General features: G+C 52.8%; 1 protein-coding gene across 1 annotated transcript in view; it reads right to left on the bottom strand.

The window, feature by feature from the left end:
* RAB6B (RAB6B, member RAS oncogene family) overlaps positions 1–25,919 on the bottom strand; it is a 63,996-nt gene extending 38,077 nt beyond the window's left edge. The window contains exon 1 of the mRNA XM_004003327.6: positions 25,450–25,919. Within this exon, the coding sequence (XP_004003376.3) occupies positions 25,450–25,519 (70 nt within the window). The 5' untranslated portion in view covers positions 25,520–25,919. The remainder of the gene's footprint in view (positions 1–25,449) is intronic.
* Between the last annotated feature and the right edge of the window lie 635 nt (positions 25,920–26,554).

The following is a 26,554-nucleotide window of genomic DNA, read 5'->3' as shown; positions in this document are numbered from 1 at the left end:
CTCAGAACAGAAGCCCTCCTCTTCCCTGCCTCAGAGCTTCCCCAGGACCACCCACACTCTTTCCATGGCTGCCGGGCCAGCGTGGCTCAGACTCTGTCTGAACCTGTCAACTTGGCCTCCCTACTTGGAGGCCTCCTCCTCGCCGTGGCCTCGGTCTGCACCCTTCACTGCAGGCAAGCGTGGCCGGTGTGTCCGTGGCCAGTGCATCCTGCCCCGGTCCCAATTTGGCTAAGACTGACTGCCGGGCCTCCACCCTGACCTGTGGCCCCGTGGCCCCAGGGCGGGGCTCACCAGCCTGAAGGGGACCGACCACCCCTCAGAGCAGAGCCCCAGGCAATGCGGTCCGGCACTGGCAGCGGGAAAGGAGCCTCCACGCGTTGGCCCCAGGGCTCTGAGACAGAGCTTCACCAAGGAGCCCCTCACCCACTGCTGCCCTGTGTCACGTCCAGAAGTGGGGCGGGTCAAGGGGCCCCCGCGTCCACACTCCTCTCCCCCGAAGGGCAGAGGCTTCTTCCTGACCTCACACCCCACCTTCAACAACTGCCCCACGTGGAAGGTGCTGGAACCTGGATATGGAGAGCCCACCTACCGGGTCACTCTCAGGCTCACCACAAAGAGCAGCGGGCAGCTGGAGCCATCACCTGGCTGGGCACTGCCGCTGGAGCTGCGGCCACGGGGAGGCCCCAGGGGGCAGCGCATCCAAGCAGCTCAGCCAGGGCTGGGTGGGGGAGGGGAAGGAGGCCTCCCCTGAGGCCCCCCCGAGGCCCCCCCGAGGCCCCCTACCCTTCTGCGGCCCCCTGCATCCTATGGGAGGGCCATCCTGCCCACACAGCTCTGTTCTCAAGGTCACACTGCCCCACTGCCCTAAAGACAGCTCTCAGATACCACCAGAGCTACGCAGAGCTCTTTTCAGGAGCAAAGATTCAGCTCTTCTGGTAGGATTTTATTAAGAATAAGCAAGCAAATCATTACTGAGCTTTTCCTCTCTGCTCACAGCTCAGCAATGTTCTCATAATCTTCTGGCGGTTTAGGCCCACAGGATTAAGCAGGGAGATGCATTTTCCCTCTTTCACCCAAATGAGGGTGAGAAAATTCATCCTGAGCACTTACTAGGAAGCTCCAGAAAGAAGGAATGGAAATGTTCTTACTGAAATTCTACTCAGCACCAGACCAGAAATTCTTAGTTTTCCTCATTAATCCTCATCGGGATCCAATAAGCTGGTTCTTACCTTCAAGGTCATGTGGCTGGGAAGCAGTGGAGCTGACGTATAAACCCAGGTATGACGCCTACGACCTCACCTCGTGCAGGACGTTGTGCTGGTTTATGGAAAGGTCTGGCCAGCAGCAGAGCAGGAGGTCACAAAAGGGCAAGGGTTCTGGGGTGGGGGGTGCGGCTTGGTAGTCAGGAAGGCCACAAGTGGTGGGGAGCAGCCCAACGGGAAGTGGAGAGGAGAACACGTATTTCAGGCAGAGGGAACAGTGTGAGCGCTGAGCCAGGGAGACAAGAAGCTTGTGTGAGGTGATGGGATGGGAGGCAACGAGCTAATTACAGTGGAGGAGGGGCAGTAGCCTGGCCAGGAGCCAGGGGGACACACTGGAGCCCTCCAGGTCCACGTCTGACCCTGGTCTCAGGGGAAACGGACCCCAACCAGGTGTGTGAGGAATAGATAACAAACACTGTTCAAGGAAGCTCTGTATGGGCACCGGGTTGACTTAAACCCAAATCAGAAGCAAGCCCAGTGGGCCAGGGTTAGATGGCCAGGCCTGTGGCCACACCGCGGGGCACAATTCCCTCCCAGGGATGGCAGGAGCTTCCAAAGGGTCTTACACCTCTAGACAGGCAGTGGGAAAGGTGTGGCAGATCGTAATGTCCATGATGGCTCACAAAATACGCCCCAGCCCACGTGTGCTCCTTCCAGTGCATCGCTGTCACCCTCTCCGGGGGGAAATTTGCGGGTGTGCGACTCCAAAGGCAAGGTTAGAAAAGGCAGCACAGCTTCTGTCCAGAGAGCTCCAGCTCCCTCACACTCTGGAAGCTAGCCCTCCAACCCAGTCGCCATGCTGAGAGGATGCCGAAGGCAGCCTACACACGGGAGGACCACACGGAGACACCCATATGGCAAGAAACGGAGACCCCCAGCCAGCAGACCTGTGAGTGGGGGAGCCTTCAGATGCCTCAAGCCCAGCCTTGGAGCCATTAAAGTGGGTCAGAGACACCCTTTCCCTGCTAGGACCTGCCCAAACTATAGATTCCCGAGCAAAGAATATAGCCTCATTGTCTTGAGCCACTAAATTTTGGAGTGGTAGCCAGGAGAAATATCAACAACCTTAGATATGCAGAGGATACCACTCTAATGGCAGAAAGTGAAGAGGAACTAAAGAGACTCTTGATAAGGGTGAAAGAGGAGAGTGAAAAAGCTGGCTTGAAACTCAACATTCAAGAACTAAGATCATGGCATCCGATCCCATCAATTCATGTCAAATAGAAGGGGACAAAATGGAATCAGTGATAGATTTTATTTTCTTGGGCTCCAAAATCACTGCAGATGGTGACTGCAGCCATGAAATTAAGACACTTGATCCTTGAAAGGAAAGCTATGACAAGCCTAGATGTATTAAAAACCAGAGTATCACTTTGCCGACCAACGTCCATACAGTCAATGCTATCAAAGCTATAGCCAGCAGCATTCACCTGGACCTCACCCATGGGGCCACTTACTCCCACAGCCTCCCATGATCCTCACTCCCCATCTCAGTGCAGGCCCCAGGAAAATGGATTTTTGTACCTTCAGGTGGCTTCTAGGTAGCAACAGAGGATGTGAGGCATCTCTACTCGCTCAAACACCCGCCGGGGGCTCATTCTGTGCTAGGCCCAGGCTAGGCACAGAATCCACAGTGGAAAGCAGACGACCCTTTGCCCTGCAGCAGCAGCCTGGCTAAGCTGACGGAGTCAGACTCAGGTGCAAACACCTAAGATGCAAGGCAACTTGAGACAGGGCTACTGAGAGGCCAAAAAAAGGCAAGGTCACTCCCTGCTGGGGAACTGCAGAGGTGTCCTGTATGAAATTGTAACAAACCTAGACAGCATATTAAAAAGCAGAGATATTACTTTGCCAACAATGGTCCATATGGTCAAAGTATGGTTTTTCCAGTAGTCATATACAGATGTGGGAGTTGGACCATAAAGCAGACTGAGTGCCAAAGAATTGATACGTTCAAACTGTGGTGCTGGAGAAGACTCTTGAGAGTCCCTTGAACTGCAAGGAGATCAAACCTGTCAATCCTAAAGGAAATCAACACTGAATATTCATTGGAAGGACTAATGTTGAAGCTGAAGCTTTAATACTTTGGCCGCCTGATGCAAACAGCCAACTCAGTGGAAAAAACCCTAATGTTGAGAAAGACTGAAGGCAAAAGAAGAAGGGGGCAGAAGAGGATGAGATGGTTAGACAGCATCACTGACTCAATGAACATGAATGTCAGCAAACGCCAGGAGATAGGGAAGGACCGGGAAGCCTGGTGTGCTACAGTCCATGGGGTCGCTAAGAGTCAGACACGACTGAGCGACTGAACAACAACCTGCAGGAGGTGGCATTGGGCTGGGTCTTTACGGGTGGAGACAGCACATCAGGGGAGTGACATTCCCAGGGGAGTGACCAGACAGGTCTGGTGACATGAGGCTAAGACGTCCTCTGCACAGAGCCATCCCTTACCCACATCTCACCACTGCTACCACCTGAAGCCAGAGACTCCCAGGAGTCTGGGGTCAGTGCCCATGAGAGTTCCTGGGAGTGGCTGGTACCCAGGTCACAGGCTGATACCTGGGTAGGCTGTGAGCCCCCAAACCCCAGTACAACATTTCCCTCCATGAAGGACTCCTCTCTGCCCTGTCATCTCTACAGCGGGTATGGGTGGAGGTAGAGAGATATCCATGAGGGCCAGAAATGGGGCAAAACGTGAGACAGAGCTCAAGAAATCAGCTGGAGACTTGATGGAGGGTCTGCCAAGGCCTGGCAGCACGTGCCCCACCTGAAGAGTCTCCCCCTCGCTGAGCCACACCCGAACCTTGCCCCACAATCTGCTCTGTGGCATGCTCGTGTTTACCGCTCATACCAGTGCAGGGGTGCCACTGAATGGTTGGTGCGTCCCATCTGGTCCTCCTTGGGGTCAGAGGGCTGGGCCCAGAGTGGGAGGTAGGAAAGCAGGGCTCACTGCCATCTCCAGGCTGCTGTGGCAGGCTGCCCTCCTTTTAGACGGAGGGGAAAGGGTCTCTGCAGCCTTGGCCCAGAGACCCTATCAGCCAACCCAGGTCGCAGAAATGTCCACAGCTGTCACACGGGCTGTCACTCAGGGCTAAAAAGGCAAATCTGCTTCCCCAAGGCTCAGGCCAAGCAACCCACCCCTAGGATGGGCCCAGCTGACTCAGATCTCCTATCAGCTCAGTTTCCAGAACACAAATGGGAGATGCTGGGAAGGGCTGCCCACCAAGGGGTCCAGTCCTTGTCCTGATGCTGGGAAGGTGGCCAGGCCCTCCCTGTTTAGTGTCCCTGCTCTGCAGGGTCTGGGAAGAGGGCTCCACCATTCCCCTGCACACCCTGTCCACGAAGTCCCCCATTACTGCCTGACCATGGGCTACACAGCCCCCAGGCCCTGCGGTGACAAGAAGGACAGCTGGAGACACAAGCTTCATCTATCGGATTCTTGTTTCCTTTTGTTCTGTTTTCACAACCAGAAAACCCAGCCCCACCCTCCTGCAAGGTGGACAAGCATGGGCGTCCAGGGGCCAGGCTCCCACTGCACACGCCCTGCCGCCTTGTGCTGAGAAACGCTGCTGCAGAATAGGGTTCTGCCAGCTCCTACCTGAGCCCTGAGGGGCCCGCTGGCTCACCGTAGGCTGAATGAGGAAACACGTGAAACTTTCATTTCAAACCATCCCCCAAAGGACTCAAACTGTAATTAAGAAGTATGGAAAGCTCTTCATTGGACACTTTAATTAAGTGTGTTAATTCCCTCTGCCAGAGGATGCTCAGTCACCTGGGCCTCACTGGGGGATCCAGGGAAGACAGAACAGAGGAGGGAGGAGGGGGGAATAAGCCAAAGAAGGGGTTGCAGGACAGTGGCGGGGGGGTGGGGCTGCTCTGGCCCAGGTCCTTTCTCCTGCTCCAGTTAGGAGCCTGGCCCATCCCTGATGCTCTTGCTTCCCCACTGTCCTCCACCTGTCCCCATCTGCTCTGTCTGAGCCTAGGACACCAGGAAAGTCTGTCCTGGGTCAGGGGCAGTAGGGTGTCATTCACTCTGTCCCCCTCACCAATGTATATCTCAGCTTTGCCACTAACGGAGCTAAGAGGTCATTATTCCAATGAGGTCAGGCTAGGCGGTCTTTAAGAGCTGCTTCCACTTTGAGGCGAGTGACAATGCTTACCAAGCCTGAAATCCAGCTGGATAAAAGGACCAAGGGAGGGTCTCATTTCCTGCTAGGAGTGGAGTCCCTCTGACCCTTGGTTCTTACTAACTTTCAAACATTTCATGCCCACTTCCACCTGCATCAACCTGGAGCCCTGAGAGCACAAGAAGGGTCTGTGCTCCATTGTCTGCTCTGGTGGAAGAACAGAGGATTGAGGGGCCCAGAGAGGGTGCACTGGGCTGGGAGCTGTGCACAGGAGTGCTTGCGCTCATCTGCATTAACCCTCTCCTGTTTCTCCCCACAAAAGGATTATTGGTGAATTTTGAAGCTATCACTGTTTAAAATAATATCAGGATATAATAGCTACCTATCAATAACAATAGTGAGTAGCTGCCCAATACCTTTGAATGCCCGTACTACACTGGGGAGGTCTAACACCATCCTCCCCAGCGCAGCAGCCTCTCTTGCAGCTCTGTTGGAGGCATCTGACTTAGGCTTCTCCCACTAGATAATCACGTGAAACTCACCAGAAATGAATCTAGTGAGGTGCGGGATGTCCCTGGATTCTGCATGCAGGAGCAGCCATGACGTGGGTTTCAGCATCAGTTCTTGCCAGTTCTCAGCACAGGGGCTGTCTCTCCCCCTGGACCAGTCCTGGTATGACTCAGGCTCCGAGCCTGGTCCTCTGAGCCTCCCAGAGACTCTGAGCTCCCTAGTCATTGCTCTGATACACTGACTGTCTGCCTGAATCACCTGGAGAGTGAGAACAGGTTTTTCTTATTTGCAACTGAGAACTTTGAGAGCGACATAAGACAAAAGGCAAATAAGCCAAAAAAAGAAGGCTGGAGCAAAAAAAGTTTGTTCACAGACATACATCTTAAAATATATTACTCGATCATTAAAGTCAGACTAAGATATTGCCCAAGACTCCTGACAGTCAAAAAAGTCAAGCAAAAAAATGTGAACATGACGAACTGTACAATTCACAGTATTCATAAGATACAACCAAACTAGCTCTTAATAATGGGTTTTCAATAAGAGCTGAATAGCAGAAAGTTCTTGCAAAGAGTCTGGAGTACAGAAATCATGCAGCTAATTTACATGTTTACATAATTAATTGTAAAACACTGCAAATGAAAATCAAGGATGCTAACCAGACCAGGCAACACCACTGCCCAAGCCAGTGTTCTCACTCAAAGGCCTAGACCAGTGTCCCCTACAAATAAATGATTAAATGAAAAGCCAAAGACCAAAGGATGTTCCCTTCCAGCCAACATCGTGTAATAAGGATCAGGTTTCACTGGAAACAACCAAAATACAGACAAAACATAATAAGACAACACAGGACATCAGGCAATAAAGGTCAATAAACCCTGAGGGATATGAAACAAATGAGGTGAGCCCCCTAATTGCTTCAGATTGTTGCTTTGAGAAAATTCCAGGCCATGGGACAGAGAGTGGGGAGACAGAGCTAAGAGTCCAGAGAAAACAAGGCAGCTGAAGTTCACAAGAGAAGAAGGAGGTATGTCTGCAAAGTGACTCCCTTAGTCTTCAGCTAAGGATTGCTCATTAAGGATGTACCAAAAACACTGCTCAAGACTTGGGAAAGATCCACCCAAATGGATTAAAAAGGAAACACTGCCTGGCATCCACACAGACCTGGGATAGTGCTTGCTCCTATCAGCCAGAGTGAAAAGAGTCTTCATTCATGAGACATTGGGGCAAGAACTCTGAAGGGCTGTGTGCCTCAACAGTGGGAGGTAATTAGCCCCAGACTGAGCACCACTCCAGTCCCAGTTAACAAATCCTAAGAATATCTATAGAAATACAAAAACTGTACAATACACAACATGACAAGATTCACAATGTCTAGCATCCAATAAAAAATTACTAGGCATGAAAAGAAGCAATAGATCCTTACTTAACAAGGAGGGGAAAAAATCAATTGAAACTGACACAAATGTTAGAATTAGTAAACAATTATTTAAGAAAACAATTATTATGACTGCATTTCATATGTTCAAAAAGTTAAACAGAGAGATTTCCCTTGTGGTCCAGTGGTTAAGATCCACCTTGCAATCAGGACACACAGGTTCGATCCTTGGTAGGGGAACTAAGATCTCATGTGCCACAGGGCAATTAAGCTCATATGCCACAACTACTAGGCCTACATGCCACAACTAGAGAGCCTGTGCACCTCAGTGAAAGATCCCGTGATGCAATGAACACCCCACATGCTGCAACCAAGACCCAACACAGCCAAATAAGTATTCTTTTAAAAAGTTAAACAGAGATATTTAAAAAGACACAACTCATCTTCCTAGAGTAAAAACTATAATGTGGGAGATGAAAAATATGTTAGATTGGATTCAGTTCAGTTCATTGCTCAGCCATGTCCAATTCTTTGTGACCCCATTAATCGCAGCATGCCAGGCCTCCCTGTCCATCACCAACTCCTGGAGTTCACCCAAACCCACGTCCATCAAGTCGGTGATGCCATCCAGCTATATCATCCCCTGTCGTCCCCTTTTCCTCCTGCCCCCAATCCCTCCCAGCATCAGAGTCTTTTCCAATGAGTCAACTCTTTGCATGAGGTGGCCAAAGTACTGGAGTTTCAGCTTTAGTATCATTCCTTCCAAAGAACACCCAGGGCTGATCTCCTTTAGAATGGACTGGTTGGATCTCCTTGCAGTCCAAGGGACTCTCAAGAGTCTTCTCCAACACCACAGTTCAGAAGCATCAATTCTTTGGCGCTCAGCTTTCTTCACAGTCCAATTCTCACAGCCATACATGACCACTGGAAAAACCATAGCCTTGACTAGACAGACCTTTGTTGGCAAAGTAATGCCTCTGCTTTTCAATATGCTATCTAGGTTGGTCATAACTTTTCTTCCAAGGAGTAAGCATCTTTTAATTTCATGGTTGCAGTCACCATCTGCAGTGATTTTGGAGCCCCCAAAAATAAAGTCAGCCACTGTTTCCACTGTTTCCCCATCAGATTAATCCCAGATTAACTACAGAAGATTAATGAACTTGAAGACATATTAATATCTAAAATAAAATGCAGAGTAAAAAGAAAAGAAATAAATTATTGGAGTATCAGTGAGCTATGGGATGACATCAAGTAGACTAACATACATGTAACTGGAGTCCTTGAAAGATCTGAAGAAAGTTTTACTGAAAATACTCTGAATTTGAGAGAAAATATAAACCCATAGATCCAAAAAGTTCAACAACCCCAAAGCAAAGGAAACAAAAGAAACCAAACAAAGTTACATCATAATCAAACTGTACCAAATCAGTGATACAGAGAAAAATCATAAGAGCCAGGGAAAAATAACACATTATATACAGAGAAATAAATATAAGGAAGACAGCAACTTTTCCTCAGAAACAATGCAAGCAAGAAGACAATGGAGCAATACCTGTAAAGTGCTGAAAGAAAAATGTATTAATCTAGAATTCTGTAACTTTAAGACATATACAAGCTAACATCTTTCAAAAACAAGAATGAAATAAAAAACTTTTTCAAATATTCAAAAGCTGATAGAATTAATCACCAGAAGACTCTCATAACAAGGAATGTTACAGGTGGTCTTCCAGGAAAAAGTGAAATGACACCAAATAGCAATGTGGATCCACATAAGGGAATAGTGAACACAGGAAATGGTCACTACATGGCTAAATATGTAAAATTTCTTTCATATCCTTTAAATATCTTTAAGAGACACCTGACTGTTTGAACAGAAATAAGAAATAAGAAAGTTATTGGATCACAGACCTAAGAGAACACAGAAGAAAAATCTTTGTTACCTTGTCAGAAGCCATGCAAACAAGAAGAAAATGAAGCGATGCATTTGAAGGACTGAAAGAAAAATACTGTCATCACAGAATTCTATACCCAGCAAAAATCTTTCAAAAACAGAAGTGAAATAAAAAAGTCAGGTACCCAGACTATTTCTAGCTAGCAGACCTACAACACAAGAAAGGAAGTTCCGGGAACAGGAGCAGCGGGACAGCGACACATTCACACACCACACAAGGTCAGTACACTCACCGACAGTCCCGGATTTTCAGAGGTTAAAGCGTCTGCCTCCGATGTGGGAGACCCAGGTTCGATCCCTGGGTTGGGAAGATCCCCTGGAGAAGGAAATGGTGACCCACTCCAGTATTCTTGCCTGGAGAATCCCATGGACGGAGAAGCCTGGTAGGCTACAGTCCATGAGGTCGCAAAGAGTCGGACACGACTGAGCAACTTCACTTTCTTTCACTTTCTGCCACTGTATGGTCTTGAGTTAGTCAAGACTCAGGACTCTCTGAGGCTCAGAGTCCTAATCTGTCCAATGGGGGAAGAAATGCCTACCTCACAGAAGTGCCATGAATACCGTGGGAGGCGTAAAAAGTTATCATTCTGGGTAAAAGGCATATGGAAAGTCTTCAGAATATTCCTACAACTCTCTATAAGCCTAAACTAATTTTTGGCATAATTTTAAATAAAATTTTATTTAAAATAAATTTTAATAAACAGTTGAAGGAAAAAATAAATAAGATGATTTTTTTAAATTATGCATACATATACATATAGTGCATAACCCTATATCCATGTCTCTCAGATTCTGAACACATTCAGGAAATGGCTTGTTCTGTTAAACATTCTGGTCAACATGAAAATTTCCTAAGGAACTAGAATATAACTGTACTTGGCATCAACAGTCTTCACAGAGAACCAGGAGCTAGCTGGGTGGGAATTGCTGTGAGCCCTTCTAACCACAGACCAGAGGGGGAGCAAGCCTTGACAGGCCAGCTTGGTGGGCAGAACCCGGCAGAACCACACAGGCACATGCTCACCAAGATGTAATACACACACACACACACACACACACACACACACACACACACACACACACACACACACACACACACACACTCAACCCAGCAGGCACCAGAAGCCCTGGTATGTGAGGAAGCTCTCTAGTCCTCCTGATGTCTTAGCTGTGAAACTAGGAAATCATTAGGATTTCTCAAAAACTATTTGAGATCTGAGCACACAGTGATCAGCCCACCCACTGTCTGGACCCTCTCTGCCTCAGAGAACCATCTCAAACACTCTTGTCAGCTTCAAAAGGTGTTGAATCTCCCCTCCATGTCCCCAGAGCACCAGCACCAGTGAGCTTTGAGAGTCAGCTACCCTTCATCCCCAGCTAGAATAGGAGCCCTGCCCACAGCACACACAGTTACCCCCTGGCCTGGCTTCCCTGGACAGCCAGACCCTGGGTGGGCAGAATGTGCTCCATTCCAATCAGCTTGAGGCTCAACCCAACTCCACACAAACCCTACACTGCCCATCATGTCACATGTCTGAGAGCTGCATGGGTGCTATGGAGAATTCATCCACAGTGAGGATATGCACATTTGAGAGCAGGAAGAAGCACACACTGAATTCCCACCACCAGCTGATCTTCTGACAAGGCTGATGTTAATGCAATTTGGTAGTTTATTTAACTGAGAAGAACACTTGGCCCATCCACAGCATGGAGGTTTGCAAAGTAATATATGTACATACTCACATTTACACTTTTCTTCCTCAGGCAAATTGTTGGTGGCATTGCTGCTAAAAGCCTCATTCTAGGGAGAGGAGAGCGGGGTAGTGACAGAGTGGCTAGACAGAGTGCAGAGAGCCATGGCTTTTGTTTCCCAGGTTATCAGCTGAGGTCCAGTCAGAGGGGCCTTGTGACAATGGACCTGCAGCCTCCATGCATGGAGGCCTGGTCATGAGACCAAGCTCCCTTGGGCAAGTAGAAGGTGGCCTCAAGATCACAGGCTGCTGGAGACAGGGCATGCTTCTGAGGAACCCTGGGCTGGCTGATCAGGAGTGCTGACTCCAAGGCTTCCCCTTGCACAGGGGTTGCTCCCAGCACTTGTGTGGGCCCAACACCCCTCCCTGTCCCTGCACACCCTCACACAGTCTGCTCACACTGAGCACCTTGCTGCTTTGCCACAGAAGAAACAGGCAAAATCCCAGGCCACTGCACGTTCAGGGGGCTGGTGAGGGAAGAGTGGACATGGAGACCTCCCCACTCCATCAACAGAAAGAAGATCCCTCCTGCCTTCAGGATGGGCTCAAGGGTACCTGCTCACGCTTCACAGAGGGAGTAGGGATGGACCTGCAGGTGAAATTTAGAGACAAGGACCAATGTTTCTGGGGTGGAAGATGCATTCTATATCTCTGTGTCCCGAGGCCTGACAATGAGCACAGCAACACTCAGCAGGCAAGGAAGATTCTGTCTCTAGCCCTGTGGACCAGAAATGACTATTGGCCAGGTACTGGGGTGCTTGCAGGGCCAGGCTTGGGAAACAAGGAACTGGGTGGCTATCCAGGTCTCCTCCTGGACTTGGATGCCTGGGTACCAGAAAAAATGTAGCCTGCCTCACCTGTCTCCATCCCACAAGCTCCAAAGCAGCACCACAGACAGTGGGAGCCATTGAGACCCTTGGAATTATACTTGACCGAGCCTCTCACCGAGCTGAGGAGATGTGAGGTCAGAGAAGAGGGGCCACTTGCCCAGGGTCGCACAGCACAAGGGTCACAGTGAGATAGTATCTCTCCTGGTGCGCAGCCCAGGGCTCCACCTCAGAGGTTTGTCTGAGCCCATCAGGCTGACCGAAGTGTGCCCAGGTCAGGAAGGGAGAAACACAAGAAGGGAAGAGCAGCAGAGATCAAACTGCAGGAAGGCCCTGAAGCCTGGCTTCCAGAAGGATGACAGATCAGAGTGGCCAGAGAACACCAAATCACAGCAAGAAGGCACCTAGAGATCACCCGATCCGGTCCTTCACATAACAGGAAAAATCAGAGACCCAGGGAGCAGGAGGGTTTGGTCAACATTGCACGAAGGAAGAGCAGTAGCAGAGCAAGAACCAGGGTCCAAATCTTGGGCTACCCCAGTGCCTGCTTTGGGGGGCTCCAGCCAGCTGCTTAGCCAGGGGCAGGTCACAGCCCCTCCTGGAAGCTCCAACTCCTAGTCTGCAAAAGGAGAGCATCTCTAAGGTGTGCCCTCCCTGGAAACATTTTCACCCCATCTGTACTAGTTATCTGTTGCTGTGTAAAAAACCCACGAAATGGATCAAAACAATATATATTTATTATATCACACTCTCCTGGGGCAGGAGTCTGGGCACAGCTTTCCTGGATCCTCTGGTTGGAGTCTCACAAGGTTACAATCACAGTATTGACTGGGCTACATTTCTTTCTGGAGCTCGGGTGCTCTTCAAGACTCCCATCTGTGGTGGTTGACAGAATTCAGTTCCTCGTGGCTGGAGGACTGAATCTCCATTTTTGGGGGAGCTCCGGCCAGGGTCTGCTTTTCCTCTAGAGGAAACACCCACAGTTCCTTGCTGTAGGACCCCTCACTACCCTCTCCCCACATGGAAGCTCACTCTTTCAAGGCCAGCAGAGGAGTCTTTCAGAGCTACAATCATGGGAGTGATAGCTGTCATCCCTGCCATACTATATTGGCTAGAAGCAAGTGTTGGGTTCCTTCTGATTCAAGGGACTACACAAGGGTGACTCATGTAGGGTCGCCTTAGATCCTTATCTGCCAAACCATCTCACATTCCTGAAGACGCCCCCTCTCCTCTTGACTTAGCCTCCGCCTCCTCTCCTGCAGCGGTGTCAGTGGCTGGGCACCTGCAACAGAATCTCACAGGTCTCTCTGTTAGAGGCTGTGACTACATCACCATACATTTCCCACAGCACTGCCAGCCCTCCGGCTGAGGCGGACATACAAGCAGACACTGCCGTCTGGGCTAGACCTCTGGTTTAGATGGCCCTTTAGCTGCACAATAGAGGAAGGAGCCAAGCTGTTCTGGCCCAGCCTCTGGAGTTCTGCCCTCTTCTGACGCAGGTGGGAGACAACAGGGTGGGTGGGCTAGCTGGGCACCTTCCCAGCCCTGCATGTCACACTCTGACGTGGGCAGCAGCCTGCAGTGCTCCGGCTGGATGTGGGGGAGTGATGGATTAGAATCAGGGGAGAGTTTCCGGATGCTGGTGCTGCAAGTAGGATCTGTTAATATCCCAAAATAAGCGGCTGATCTGAGAGTGGCTTTTCTATTTCCCCAAAAAGAAACCCTTCTCAGAAACGCTCTTAACACAAAGAACAGAACCAAACAATCTCCTGAATCCAATGCCTGACCCCACTTGCAGCCGCCCAGTCTGGGAACCGCAGTGTCCTAGTGGGGAAGAGACTTGTGGAGGCACCGGTATGTTCAAGGAAGCCTGGAGTCGCAGCACTGGTGCAGTGAGCTGACGAATGCTTCCCTCGTCCCCCGGGACAAGGTGAGAGCCCTTCTCTCCACCCCTGCTCTGGGAGGGAGAGAGGTCATCAGCCTCCTCACAGCAGCGGGTCCCGACCTCCTACCTCATCCTCCACCTGAATACAGAATTGGTCCCATCATTCCTGTGCCCAACAGGAATCAGTGTCTCCATGGGACCCTTTAGTTCTCTTTGGTCAGGACATCAGGGTGGACAGCACCACTGCCTAGAGCCTACACCAGCCGAGCTTCCCCAAGGCTGCAGCGTGAGGCAGCCAGAAGCCCCGTGACGGTGGCGCTCCGGCATCTGTGTCTGGTGGGGGCCTCCCCTCAGAGCCTCCATGGCCTTGTCTTTCTGGCACCCCTGATGCTCCCATTTTCCTCCCCTGCCTCCACCCCTCACTGGATGAGGAAACACACAAGAAACATGTGTTCTGAATAATTCGCTTGATTCTCTCCATCTGTGTGATGTCTGTTCCCCACTCACCAACGTGGTCAGCACAGAACATTTTCTCTACCTCTCTCTCCGTTGCCCCCTCCCCCAGAGGGACCTGTCCCCTGTGTGGAGGTCACATTTGCAGTTCTGCAGTCCCAAGCCAGGGGTGTGTCTCCTGGTCCCACCTCCACCCTGGGGAGGAGGGCAAAGGGGCTGTGGAGCAGGGTTTTGCACAGGTCAAAGCTAGGCTGAGCTGCTTGCTGCCAACTTCCAGGTTGTTTTTTTCTGGGCCAGCAACCTGGGCAGGGGTGACACCGCTGGTGAGCACCAGTTGAGGGCACAGGTCTCCCCATCCACTCTGACCTCACAGATGGTGAATGTGGCCCTGCCCACTGAAACGTGCAGTGACCACTGCTGCTGCTGCTGCTAAGTCGCTTCAGTCGTGTCTGACTCTGTGCGACCCCATAGATGGCAGCCCACCAGGCTCCCCCGTCCCTGGGATTTTCCAGGCAAGAACACTGGAGTGGGTTGCCATTACCTTCTCCAATGCATGAAACTGAAAAGTCAAAGTGAAGTCTCTCAGTCGTGTCCGACTCTTAGCGACCTCATGAACTGCAGCCTCCCAGGCTCCTCTGCCTGTGGGATTTTCCAGGCAAGAGTACTGGAGTGAGTTGCCGTTGCATTCTCCAATGCATGAAAGTGAAAAGTGAAAGTGAAGTCGCTCAGTCGTGTCCAACTCTTAGCGACTCGATGAACTGAAGCCTACCAGGCTCCTCTGTCCATGGGATTTTCCAGGCAAAAGAGTACTGGAGTGGGGTGCCATTGCCTTCTCTGGTAGTGACCACTGATGACTTCCAATTAGGATATTCTCCCGACACAGCTACATTGACAAAGGAATACCCAAGTGGGGCTCAATAACCTCCAGGGCCAGAAGACAGGAGGAGCAGGGAGCCGAGGTTACCAGGACTTTGGAGGGTGGCATTTCAGGCCTTGAGAACAGACTATGAGACCATGACCTGGCCCGTGGGTGGGGGCTGGCTTCAGGATGGCAGGACCTTTCCTCCACGCTGGCTCCCTGGCTCCCACCTTTGCTTTTTGTGCAGCCCACTCAAGACCTGGTTTCTGTTGCCCAGGTGGGGAGGGAGGCTCTTCTCCACACAGGCCTCACTCCAGTCCTCAGGGATCCCTGAGCTTGCTAGGGAGCTGGAAGCCACAGAGAAGAACAAGGGGAATCCATGGAAGAAAGCAAAAGAGGGAGTCAGGTGTCTGCTGGATGGGAAGCCCAGCAAGGGAGGCAGTAACAGGAGGCTACAAGAGGGCTGGGGCATGCACACACCCAGAAGCAGCTTCTCACCAGGTGGTGAATCCTGCCCTGAGCAGGATGGGAAGAGCCTGGAAGGGCAGCCAGCAGTCCAGGGGTACCCAGGGGATGTAGGGGACGAAGGATTGAGGAGCTTAAGGCAGCCAGTTTGGGTACATCTGAGGACAGTGTGCTCTTGCAGAGAAGGACAAAACCCCCTCCTCCCCATCCCTTCATTGTTACCAAGTCCTCACTCAACAGAGAAACAATGAAGAAAATATACATCCCCAGCAGAGCTGAACTTGAGGCCTGAACTTGAGGCCTGGAAGAAAGCTCAAGCTGACACCTGTCACAAGCCCTTCTCCAAATCCCATCCTCTGAATGTTCCCAGTGGCCTGGTTCAGGACACCTGCTTGCAACCAGATCATATCTTTGTCTTTTAACCTATAGACACACCCTTCCTTGGTTGAAGCCCCCCAGTGTGTTCTGGCTACCTGTGGGAAAGGCTCAGACCCTGGCATGTGGCCTGACCCTGCTTCCCCAGGTAGAACTCCTCCCACCACGTTCCCCCAACCACACCAGAGCCCAGCCACGTGAAGCACACCCAATTCCCTGGAAGACCCATGCCCATCACAGGCCTTGGCCTTGGCAGAGCCGGGCCCTCTCATGATGAGCCAAGAGGCTCATGATGCCTCCTCTCACCTGCCAGTGAATTCCTGCTCACTGTATACCACCTCTTCCAGGAAGCCTTCCCTGAGTCCCCTGCACACCACACCCACAGGCTTGCTTGTGTACTTAATATTCCCATCAACATTGGCTGAGGCTTACGACCCACTTACCTTGGGTCAAGCACTATTCCACTCACAGGGCAGAACCTCTGGCCTGCAGTCCCCAGGCCATGTCCTTCGGGAAGGACAGTAGCAGTAAAGTTGAGGTACTTAGCCTGTGAACAACTGTGGGGCCAGGAGGTTCAGGGTGAGTTTGCTTGGCTTCCTGCTAGGCTGGAAAGCAGGGAAAACACTACCTTGGGGTTTTCAGGGCCCTTGGGGTCCTTCCGAGCTTGGTGGTAGCAGCTTGTTGGCCCCACACGCTGTGTAAGTGCCTCCGCCTCTCAGGGCCTCGCTTCCTCCCCTCTATAAAATGGGGTGGGCAGCTCTACCTGTCAGATCAGGGATGCGTGAGAGAGAGAGTCTATCAGTGACTCTCCAAGCCTTGAATCCTTACTTCTCTCCCGCTCACACATCTGCAAGGGGGGATCACCATTACTATTCATTAACAAAATGACCTCCTCTGGAGCATTCAGCATTGTCATGTACTGATGCAGTCAGTACATCATGAAAGTCATGAAGACCCTACTGTCTTGGGGAGGAAAATGAGCACAGGGGGTCCTGTTCCATCCGAACACCCAGACAGAAAGGGCCAGGCTGGGGTGGAAGCCCCCAGCTTGAAAGGACAGCGCTGGTGATGGGGCTGGAGTAGGAGCCAGGACTGGGTCAATAAGCCTGACTGGTCTGTGGTGGACACTGCATACCCCCTTTTGGCTCTGGGCCTTTCCAAGCCATCCCTGCTTACCACTTGCCCACCTGCCTGTAGAAGGAAGTGTCCTGGAGTAGGCGTACCTGGGAGCTGTCCTCATCATGGGTCCTCTGTATGGAATAAATGCCTCCCGGCAGGAAGGGCAAGACAGCTCCATCCCTGTTGCCTGGCAACCTGAGCCAAACACATCATCAGCAGGGATGAACCACAGCAGCCTGAGGGCACAGCAGGGAGGGCTGGGCCCTGGTGGGTGGGCCTAGAGTGCCGGCCAAGAGAAGAGGTGGCAGACCGGAGTGGACCCTGCACTGGAGCCCAGGGCAGCTGCACGGGAGACAGTTGGCAGAGGCCCTGATCCCATGTCTTCATCCTTGCAGCCCCTCTATCCTGTGCTGTGTCCAGACTGGGAGTGTTACTGGCTTGGCATCCTACTCTAAGCTGGTGCTGAATAAAGAACCAGTTCCTTGCTAGAGCGGCCTGGAGAAGGCGATGGCACCCCACTCCAGTACTCTTGCCTGGAAAATCCCATGGGCAGAGAAGCCTGGTGGGCTGCAGTCCATGGGGTCGCGAAGAGTCAGAGATGACTGAGCGACTTCACTTTCTCTTTTCACTTTCATGCACTGGAGAAGGAAATGGCAACCCACTCCAGTTTCTTGCCTGGAGAATCCCAGGGACGGGGGAGCCTGGTGGGCTGCCATCTATGGGGCTGCACAGAGTCGGACACGACTGAAGCGACTTAGCAGCAGTAGAGTTCCATTGGCCCCAGTGATCACCAGGTCTTCTAGTCTCCAGGGGGATATTGCAAAAGCCAGAGATGGGCTGGGGCTAATCCAACCACATGGCCAGCTGATGGCAGGCACCGGACAGAATCAGGGTCTCCAGGGTCCTGGTATCTCCAGGCCTATGAGGGAGGAGGAAGCCAGAGGAAGAGTTACCCCCAGAGCTGGTGGGAACCAGCTTCTCAGAGTGACTGGTTCTTCCCTCCTGTGTAATTAGTTCTCAGCTAGAACTTGGGGAATATTCTTCCTCTAGGGCAGTAAGGCGGACTTAGAGGACTTTAGTGACACCATCCCTATCAGCTTCCTTTAAACAATCCCAGATAAGCAGCTCACACTGTATGAGAACAGAGGGCCTGCTATCCAATCCCAGCTCCATCAGACTCCCTTGAGGAGACCCCGCTTCCTTCCTAGAGCCCTCCTCCCCGCTCGGGGCCTCAGCATTGCTACCAGTCTGGGGGGATTAAAGGCCACTCCCACCCCCGCACCGCAGCTCTGCCTCAGCAAAAAGCCTGGCGCGTGATTCCCCAGGAGGCATTTACTGTGGACCCCGTTTGTACACAACCTCAGTGTTCTTCAGTATCCCCACCCTCCTCAAGCCTGGGCCTCTCTTTGAGGCACAAGGCCCGACAGTTCACTGCTTCTCATGGTGACCTGGGTTTGGATTTCCAACCTGCCACATAAGCAGGGAGTCGCTGGGCGTGACCAGCTCTCTCAGAGCCTTTGCAAAACAGGATGAATCCCATGTCTACGGCTCCCTGTGGGGAGCCTTGAGCACACTGGGTTTTTCCCAAATGCCACTTGGGTTAAGGGCACAGGAATCCGGGAGGGTCAACTCCATTTTGTCAGGAAGGGCTGGCTGAGTCTGGACACCACCTTCCCTTCTTCTCCAAGCCCCTAGAATAATGGATCCTTCCCCAGCAAGGTGACCAGGCCACCCCCCGCCACCCCCTCCACCCCACCCCCACCCAGCTGAAGATCCTCTGCCAGTTCCCCACCACCCTTGGGAGAAAGTCCCAGCTCCTGGCCAAATCAGTCTCTATGACCTGCCCTCACCTCCTCTCCAGCCACAGGGGAAACTGAGTCAGTCTGTGACGCCCCCCAATACTGGAAACCTCTTGCTCCAGGGAAACCCGTGAAGGTAAGAAGCCCCACCCCAGTGCCCAGGCCCTGGAGGAAAGCTGAGGTCTGCAGCACAGAATGCACCCAAGGGAAGTCCCCTTCCTCACCTGCCCACTGCACCCAGCTCCTGCTGGGGCTCCCGGCTGGCATGCTTTTCAAGCATTTTATAGGCGTAACCTTTACTTTAAAGGCTCCATCCTCCCCTCAGGAGTGAGGAGTAATCTGCTTTCTCCTGCACCCTGGTCTGTCCTCTGATTACGTCACCCCCTAGGAACGACTGCTACCCGGTCCAGGACGTGTGGTTGAGCCACCTGGGCTCCCACCAGCCTTGTTACCAAGAGACCGAAATAAATATACCTTTCAATTAAAAATAAATCATTTTACTAAAATAATAATGGATCATGGTAGTGAAAATTTACTTTTCAAAATGATCTCACTTAGTTCAGGGCCAAAGTTACCGAAATAATAAAGGGAATTGGAAATGTCAAGTTCGGTATTAGAAGCTCTCTTAGGAGTCCTCAGGCATTAGGAACCTTCATTCTTCCCTGCCCTGTTCCAGGAAGCAGAAACTGGCTTTCTCAGCCTCACAGTCCCCTCAGGGCTTAAGTGCCTAGCCCTGCCTACGGCCTGATTTCCTGGCAGCCTGTCTTTCGGGATCTAACAAAAGCTGGCCATCTCAGGGTACAGGGGGTACTTCTCCCTGGCAACCTCCGCCATCTTCTCTGTAGTGAGAAATAGAAAATAATGACACACACACGGACAGTTGAAGAAATGCCCAGCATAGCAGTCCACTCCCGACGTTTATGAATTCTGCAGTTCGACCTAACCTTTCCTCACCTTCTGCAACGCGGCTGTCCATCTGTTTCTCTAAATTATTTATGCTGAGACCAGACAGCCCTACACATTCAATGGCTCATTCATTCCGCAACAGTGGAAGACACGGTGGGCAAGACAGGGACACTCTGCAGCCTGGATGGGACACAGATGGTACCACCCTCAGGCCTGCCCTGGGCGAACTTGCAATGTCAAGATAACAGCTATAAGGATAACTATTCATGGGCTAATTTTAGGGATGTAATAAGTAACAAAAGGACAATGAGGCTGTTATATTTTAATGGTATTCATTATAATTTGCAGGCTACAAATGATAATGATAATCAGACCATGTAATTATCGTTACACCTGCACCACCAAAACCAGTTCTCACAGTTTCTTGTTTCTCTTCTGGCTGGTTCTTGAGCATTTATCATCAGCACTGAGGATATCACTTTTTTCTTATGCCAGAAAGAAGAAGAAAGCACACACTAAGTTGTATCTGACTCTTGCAACCCTACAGACTGTAGCCTGCCAGGCTCCTCTGTCCATGGGATTGTCTAGGCAAGAATATTGGAGTGGGTTGCCATTTCCTTCTCTAGGGAATCTTCCTGACCCAGGAATCGAACCCAGGGCTCCAGCATGGCTGGATTCTTTACCAGATTCTTTACTCACTGAGCTACACAGGAAGCTGTTTCTTATGCTGAGTACAGGTTAACTCTAGTCTTGGTGTCTGTATGTGTCTGACCTCATATACCCAGTTGTTTAAACAAATAAAGCAAAGGTTCTGGGTCTGTATCCAACGTCCAAGGTTCCCTCTCTTACCCAGCCACTAAGGCAGGGAGAAAACTTGATAAGAGAAAAAGCAGGACCAAGAAGCTTAGGCACGGAGTCTCCTGGTGACTCAAACTGGATCTCACAGAAAGCTGGATGTATCCCTTCTGCCCCATCTCTGGGGGCCTTGCTGCTCTCTCACAGTTCTTCAGAGATGGTGGTAGCGATGGGGGTGCCCTAAGAAATTCAGGTTCCATAAGATGAAGGGTGAGTTGAGCACAACCAAGGATAAATGAGCCAATCTTCTATGAAAGATTCAAGTGCTGTGGATAAAAATCCTCCGGCTTGACAAAGTGGCAGGTGTTAGGAGGAAGAACCTTATTTCAAAGCCGCCTTGACTCCTTTCACTTTCAATGTACTGATGGGCCATCAGCAAATCCCACACAGCAAAGATCTCTCATCATTTTCAAATGAGATATTTAGTAAGTACAAACCTCCTGCAGTTGGACAGGTGGGAAAGGTGACTAGATCTTAGGTGCTGAAATTTGCTCTTAAGGGGCTTAAAATTCAGGTAGGGTTTTTGTACCTAAAAAAAGTTAGTAAACATTTTAAAATCCTAAATAATCAACACAACAGAGGCCCCGGGGCAGCATATGATTGTTTTTAAAAATGTTCAAAAAAAGCAAAGCTCTGCCATGGCAAGTGCCCAGCTAGACTGGGCACAGCAGGGCTGGCGGGTCTGGGAGGAGCAAACTTCTGGGGTTAGGCAGAGTCACCAGGCCAGTGGCGGGCTTCCGGGGTGGCTGCGGCAGTGTGCATGGTGGGAAGGCAGGGGTCCAGAGTGGGCCCGGCCATGGGCAGGGAGGGAGCCAGCAGTGAGGACTGGGATGAAAGTGGATGGACAGCTCCTTCCTTCTCAGCAGTAGCAAGCCTGAGGGTCACCTTCAGCCTCCTGCTCCCCACCCCACACACTTCTACAAAGTGGGGAGAAGAATGAACAAAGCTTCCTAGAGAGGATGGGCCCCTTGTGAGACCTACTCCCTGCGCTCAGCCTAGCACACTGCCTGTGGAAGCATCTCCTCCTCTTCTCCTCTGCAGCCTTTAGAAAGCACCGTGGTCACCTGTCCCCTGAAGGTGGGTAGGACACCCTGCTACGTGCTTCCACAGCAGCTGTTCCTCCCTCGCCACGGCTCTCAAAGACCTTTACTGGAATTAATACCCGCAGACATCTGCACTCCCCAGTGGACTATAAGCTCCATGAGGCAGGGATCCACTCAGAGATCTGGCTGAGTGAATAAATGGATGCTGGGAGGAGGAAGGGAGATGTGGGTGGGGGAGGGAGAGAGGGATGGTTGAGCAAATGACTAAACAACAATGCTGCCTGCAGGGTCACTGTGCGGCACGAGTCCAGAGACACCACTCACTCTGTGTCCAGTGTGTGGATGGCACCTCCAGCAGCGCCTCTGCCAGGGGGTATGGGGGGCACCTAGTCAGAGGGGGCAGCTGGCCTGCTGGCCTCAGCCTGGGGAAGCAGACCAAACTTGGGTCCAGCTGTCTTCCTGCTCTGGCTGGAGGAGTCTCGGGGAAGGGAGATTAGCAGTGGCCAGTGTGCAGCAGATACCGCACACTTCCTCCTCCAGGCCACACACACTTGGAGAAGCCCTGCATGAAGCCAGAGCCCCCATAGAATGCCAGCAGAACTCAGAAGCAGGGCTGTGTGCCTGAGGCGAGCTCTGTCCTCAGATATCTGCTCATGCCTCCCTTCTCTGGATGCCACCAGGTGCCCAAGTCAGGACTGGTGTGCATCACGCCCTCTCCCCAACCACTGCCACTGGCATGACAGCAAGGCCAGCAGGCTCAGAGAGCCATCTGAGCCCCAAGAGGATTGTTCAGCCTCCCCACTGCAAGGAAACCCTTTATCCTGGGTCTACAACACTCTCTGCACAATCCCTTCCCCTGCCAAGCTGACACTGGCCAGCCCTGTATTCCACAATCCAGGGCAAGCAATCATTCTGTGCCTGGAGCGGGTGCTCTCTCATAGACTAGAGGTATTCTCTCTAGACTGGCTCCTTGAAGTGTCCCAACATAACCTGGTCCCCGGTATATCTCTGAAGGCCCCATGCCCCTGGTATTATCTGGTTCAGGGCACCCTCCTCATCACTGGGCTCCAGGGTGGGCACTCGTCTCTGGGACCCAGCTGTCCTTGCCCACTGGCCTAGAGAGATGCCACCATTATGCCAGGTACAGGAAACAAGAGAAGGCCATAGCCCTCCACTTCCTTCCCCTGGCCCGTCTCCAGGAGGCTCAACTTATACAGACCAGCCCACTGCTGTTCTAGTAGTCTCCGCTGTGCTCAGCAGACCTGAGTTCCCTATGTACAGAAGGGGAGGGACCTCCAACATCACACAGGGAGGGAGACCCAGGGTGGAGGTGATGGCCAGAATTCAGCGGCTCCCTCCACTACACAGGCTGTGGAGGATGTGGGCACAAAGGACCAACATGTGTAAAAGCGCTTGCAGGCAAGATGGAAGTCATGGTTGTGGTGGTAATTTTTCTGTTTCGTCAGGCTCAGGGATGCACATGTCCCCTGCATAACTCGGGGACCCCAAAGCTCTGTAAAATTGAAGGTAAATAACCCACTAATGACCTAATAAAGTGGGAGGAGTCTTCAGGGCCTTAGAGCTCCCTGCCAGAAAGAATCAATGTGGCTAATGGCAGTGCCTTTTCTCCTAATGACCATGTTCAAAGGGCTCAGAAACCATGATCCCAAACGACTAGCCTGGCATTCCCACCAGGTCACCCAACCCAGCCATAATCCTGGCCAGAGTTTGGTAACCACCACCTCCTAGATTAAAGATTCCCAATTCTTGGCTTTCCCAATTCAAGGTCACCTCATTTCCCAATGGCATGTTAGTGACCGGGAACAGGAGACACGAGTTTCAGTCCCAGAAGTGTTAGCAACTCACAATAGACCTCTGGGTCCACACCCTATCCTTATAAACATGCTGGGCTTCCCTTATAAACATGGGGGCTCACGCTCTGAGGGCTTCAGCTCTTGTTTCTGTGATTTTAGGTGCAAAGGTGGTTTGCAGAGCTCATCAGGGGCCTCAGCCCATCAGAGGTTCTGAGGGAGCCCAGAGTTTTCACTCAAATACACCAGATGCATTCTCCTCACCAAACCTCCTTCACTGAAGCATATTCAGACTTGGAATAAAACTGTGTTTACTGACAACCTCTCAGGGTCCAGCCCTTTGAGAGACACTGAGGAAACATGAAGGGGTAAGAAAACGACCCTCAGGCAACCATCTTACAGAGACAGAAACTAAGGCTCAGAAAGGCTTCGAAATCTCCTCAAGGGAACACAGCTAAGAATTCAACTCCCAGGGCTCTAGCACCGGTTGGATTAGCCCTGTAATGTGAAGACCAATCCCTCTACTCCCAAATCCCTTTAGGCACAAGAAAAAGTTAGTTTTGTGAAACTGGAATCTACTAAGATCAGAAACTCAAAAGTCCAGGACACAGGGCTGGCTGGCTGAGTTCATCTTGCTCAGAAATGCCCAGCTTGGCCCTAAAACCCATGTCAGAGCTTGGCCACCTTCTGACACCCTTCTCGGAGCCATCCCTGCATCCCAGCTAATGAGCAGCGGCAGGCAGGCGACTGTCATGTGACCTCCACAAGCAATATGTACACACATATCACAGCAGCACCTGGAGCTCACCAGGTCCTCCCAAGATTGTGTGTGTTGCGGCCCCTTGTACAGACAGGCACTAGACCAGGTGAACCGGACTGGTTTGTAGAGCTACAGCTGGTGGTCCTGCCTCCAGAGACAGCCTTCTCCCAGAGCAGGTCAGGGCCCAGCCTGTCTCCCCGCAGCCTCAGGTGAGAGGCCTCTGCAGGGATGCTCTGAGAACCACTCCTTCCTACAAGTGTCAGAGGCTCCATGCTCTTCAGGCTGGTCTTCCCTCCTCAGGACTAACCTGGCTTTCAGAGACGCTTTCCCCGGGGGAGCTACCAGACAGCAGGAAAGCCGTTTGTCTCCTCGTCTCCCTGGCCCCTGGCCCGCTGCCACGGTGGCCTCCCCTCCCCCAAGAAGGGCGGTGAGCTGGGAGGTGGGGGTTGGAAGAATCCGCCGAGAACGCTCTTGGGAGGGGTGCTGGGAAGCCAGGCAGGGCGTGTCGCCTGGTCCTTTCTCTGCCCAGCGCCGGGCTTCGCGGCTCTCGGTGCAAGGCGCCCCGGTTCCATCCCCCAAATCTGCCCTGCACTGGGGACCCCCTGCTGTCATCGCTCAGACCCCTGAGCCCGAAAGCGGCTAATACACAGCAGCGAAGGGCGACGGGTCTAGAACATTCGGTGCCCAGTCGGACGTAAGTCAGGGGAGGTGGGCGCCCTGTTCCCCGACGATCTGCACCTGCTCTTTTCAGAAGAGACAGATGTCGGTCTTCTCGCCGCGGCCGTCTGCCCCAGGGCCTGGACGTGTCTGCAATTACGGTTCCCGTCAGGGGCCCCAGGGAGCCCCTCCGGTGCCGCGGTTTGGGGAGCGGCCAGACGCCAGTGCCGTCTCGTTCTCTAAAGAGGTGCAATCGCCCTCCCTGCGACCCTCATCGGCGCCCCGCCACCTGCGCGGTCGCCCGCAGCCGGTGCCGCAGTGCGAGCGAGCCAGCGAGCCCGGAGCCTTCACGCCCGCGGCCGGCGCCGCCGAGCGAGCCGCCGCCCTCCGGTGTCCCCGGCGCGCCGCACCCCGAGCCCCCACCCCAGATCCCACCCTCGCCCCCACCTCTGGCCCCAGCGCCTCGTCGTCCCTTACGCCTGGAGCCTCCCCTGCCGGCCCCTCCGAGCCGGCCACGACCTCCCCATCCCCAAACCTCTTCTCTACCCGGGCACCGAGGGGCCTTTTCGAGCCGAGGTCGGGGTCCCAGTGGGGTGGATGATTTGGCGGCGGGGGTGGGCTCGACTCCAAACCCGGGGAATAAGCGGGGTACTTACCGCTCTGCTCCCCCAGGAAGACCAACTTGAATTTTCTCAGTGGGTTTCCAAAATCTCCCCCTGCGGACATGGTGCTGGCAGCTGGGGCTGGGAGAGGAGGAGGAGGAGAAGCGAAGGAGCAGGGAGGGGAGAGGAGGAGGGCGAGGGGAGGCGGCCGGCGGTGCGGGAGCCGGAGGGGGAAGGGCTGGCTGCGCGCGTCCCTGGCTCCCCAGCTGCGTCCCGGCCCCGGCCTGCGGCTGCGTGTCCGGTGGCGGAGGAGGAGGAGAAAGATAAGGAGGAGGAGGAGGAAGGATGGGGCTGGGCGGCCGCAGGCGGCGCTTGATGCGGCGCGCTCTGGACGCCCGAGGCGCGGCGCAGACTGCGAGGATCGGGCGGAGCGGGGCTCAGGCGCGCGGGGCGGAGGAGCGCTCTCCCGAGCCGCACCAGTCGGCCCCCCTCCCGCCTTGCTTCTCCGCCCGCGCCTGCGCTCTGCGCGCTCCCTAGCCTCTGATGTCATGCGGGGCCCGTGGCGCTGCGGGGCTGAGGGGCGTCAGTCCACCCACCCGGAGCCCGCACTCGGGCGAGAGAGGGTCGCTCAGCCGTTCCTTGAAGAGGCTACCGAATCGGACCCTCTCTCATTGCCCCACTGCGTCTGTCTTCCCCACTCCATCTCCCTTTTGAATGCAGAAAATGACGTGAAATTGTCAAGGGATATTTGTTAATTAAACCTAGATGTTACCCCTTCTTTCTACCCCTGCGACACTGATACACACAGCCCAGCCATCCGAGAGGGTGAAAATGAAAGAAGTCAGGGCGGGGGGCGGGGGGCGGGGAGCGGGGGGGAGGGTCGGTGAGCCAGGGTGTGGTGGACCGTGTGGGCGCAGACCGGCTCTACTGGCATCTTGTACGTGTGTCTGGCCCTCCCTCCTCTCTTCTCTCCAGATCCCTCCTCTTGGGCCCCTCTGTAGAGTCATAGGTGTCCCCCCCACCCACCCACAGACATGCCCAACTGGAGAGGAGCTCCGATAAAAGGAGCACCCTGCTTCAACCGCTCCTAAGCACCACTTTATCCTAAACCTAATGACCCGTGGGAGAGAAGAGGAACGAGGCCCCGAATGTCAGCTCC

The sequence above is a fragment of the Ovis aries genome, chromosome 1, assembly GCF_016772045.2.
Source record: "Ovis aries strain OAR_USU_Benz2616 breed Rambouillet chromosome 1, ARS-UI_Ramb_v3.0, whole genome shotgun sequence".
Taxonomy (NCBI): domain Eukaryota; kingdom Metazoa; phylum Chordata; class Mammalia; order Artiodactyla; family Bovidae; genus Ovis; species Ovis aries.
This window is presented reverse-complemented; position numbering and strand designations above follow the sequence as displayed.